At 50.3% G+C, this 1,480-nt stretch overlaps 1 protein-coding gene across 2 annotated transcripts; it reads right to left on the bottom strand.

Moving 5' to 3' along the window:
* Nucleotides 1-283: 283 nt before the first annotated feature.
* On the bottom strand, nt 284-1,365 carry BEX3 (brain expressed X-linked 3). 2 transcript variants are annotated; one of them, XM_014459919.2, is made up of 2 exons: nt 1,220-1,365; nt 284-897 (listed from the first exon to the last, which is right to left on the bottom strand). In XM_014459919.2, exon 2 carries the CDS (start codon nt 868-870, stop codon nt 532-534), a length of 339 nt encoding a protein of 112 aa, XP_014315405.1. In that variant the 5' UTR covers nt 871-897; nt 1,220-1,365; the 3' UTR covers nt 284-531. The 2 variants fall into 2 exon arrangements, with proteins under 2 accessions (XP_014315405.1, XP_023614640.1); XM_023758872.1 differs by having other exon boundaries at nt 284-863.
* Between the last annotated feature and the right edge of the window lie 115 nt (nt 1,366-1,480).

The following is a 1,480-nucleotide window of genomic DNA, read 5'->3' as shown; positions in this document are numbered from 1 at the left end:
TCCAGATAATTAAAGGGAAAAAGTCATAGACTAGCCAACCACAGAGAAATGTTCCCTGATTAACACCCTGAGGAATTTGATTTCAGATTTTGGGGGGAGAACTTCTATATAAAAGGTGGGGCAAAAGTAGGTTTATAGTTGTTCATATGGAAAGTAACACAAGAATTAATAACACAAGTATAAACTGTGTTTGGTGTACTCACAACTGTAAACCTACTTTTGCCCCACCATATATGTATATGTGTGTGTGTGTGTGTGTTTAATGAGACAATAAATGTATAGGTTGATTTTTATTTGCTTTATTAACTTTACATTTTTCCATGCAAATGGGTGAAACTACTGTTGGCAGAAACTTAAGACTGTGTGCCAAGGCAATCTCCAAATAGAAGCTGGTAACACAGAACCCACTCGACACATGGAAATTACATGAGGTTCATAGCAAACAAATCAGTAAAGGCCTATCAGAAAACGCAAGGAAAAAGAAAACAACAGTGGGAATCACAGTATTAATCTCATAGAAAATGGCAGGAATCAAGGCATAAGGCAAAATTCATCATGATGGTCATGGTGATTAGAGAGCTCCCCCATAAGGATACGCAGGCAATTCCTTAATTGCAGCTCCCTAAGTTTTCTCCTGATTTCTCTCATCTCCTCCATGAACATTTCCATATCATCTCCATCTCCGCCCATCCCATCATTGACCTGCCTATTGGGTATGGCCCATCGGAAGTTAGGGGCCAGTCGGCGGGCCTGTCCCCGTCTATTATTTCCGGCTGGCTGGTGGCCTTCACCTCCTCCCAAAGGGCGGTCTTCCTCTCCATTCTGCATGGGCTGCTCCATTCCCTCGTTTTCGTGGTGGATATCTGCCATGATGAGATTTTTTTCCAGGTTGTTTTTCTTTGAACACAAGTAAGACAAAGGCAAGGAGTGACTGAATGCTTGGTGCACTGACCAGTAGGATTCAGAGCCTGATATCAAAGGTTTTTAAAGTATCATTTTTCCCCACCTCAGGAGTTTCGTGCGCCCTCTAGGGGGCCTCCATTCCAGCCCCACCCTCCAGCTCGCTCCTTTTCCCTCCCTCCCACAAAGCCCACCATTTTTCCCTTCCCAGAGCTCAGCATACAGCAAAATGGAGGACTGGGGACTGGGAACAAGAACTTGGGGGAGGTCTCTGACTGGGCACTGCACCCGCCCCCCGACCACCGTACCCCGCACCCACCTGGGCCTATCCCTGCAGGCGGCTCCTCCTCCCGATTCTCGCCTGGAGCGCGCGGCCGCGACTCTGGGACCCGAAGACCTGCAGGGGCCGGCGAGGGGGAGCGGGTGGCGCCGCAGCCGAGCGCTGGCCCAGAGGGTGCGCCCACCCGCCTCGTCCGCCCCCTTCCTGGATCCCCCCTTCCCGGGCCGCGTCTCTCCCCCTCCTCCCGCCCCCCCTCCGTCTTCTGTAACGGTTCACCATTTTCCAACAGGAACTCGGCGG

The sequence above is a fragment of the Myotis lucifugus genome, unplaced genomic scaffold (assembly GCF_000147115.1).
Source record: "Myotis lucifugus unplaced genomic scaffold, Myoluc2.0 scaffold_2, whole genome shotgun sequence".
Classification (NCBI taxonomy): Eukaryota; Metazoa; Chordata; class Mammalia; order Chiroptera; family Vespertilionidae; genus Myotis; species Myotis lucifugus.
Note: the sequence above shows the minus strand (reverse complement) of the source record. Positions and strands in the feature narration are given on the sequence as shown.

Excerpts from the sequence above, each read along its gene's own strand:
- BEX3 (XM_014459919.2), bottom strand. The coding sequence starts at position 870 with ATGGCAGATATCCACCACGAAAACGAGGGAATGGAGCAGCCCATGCAG.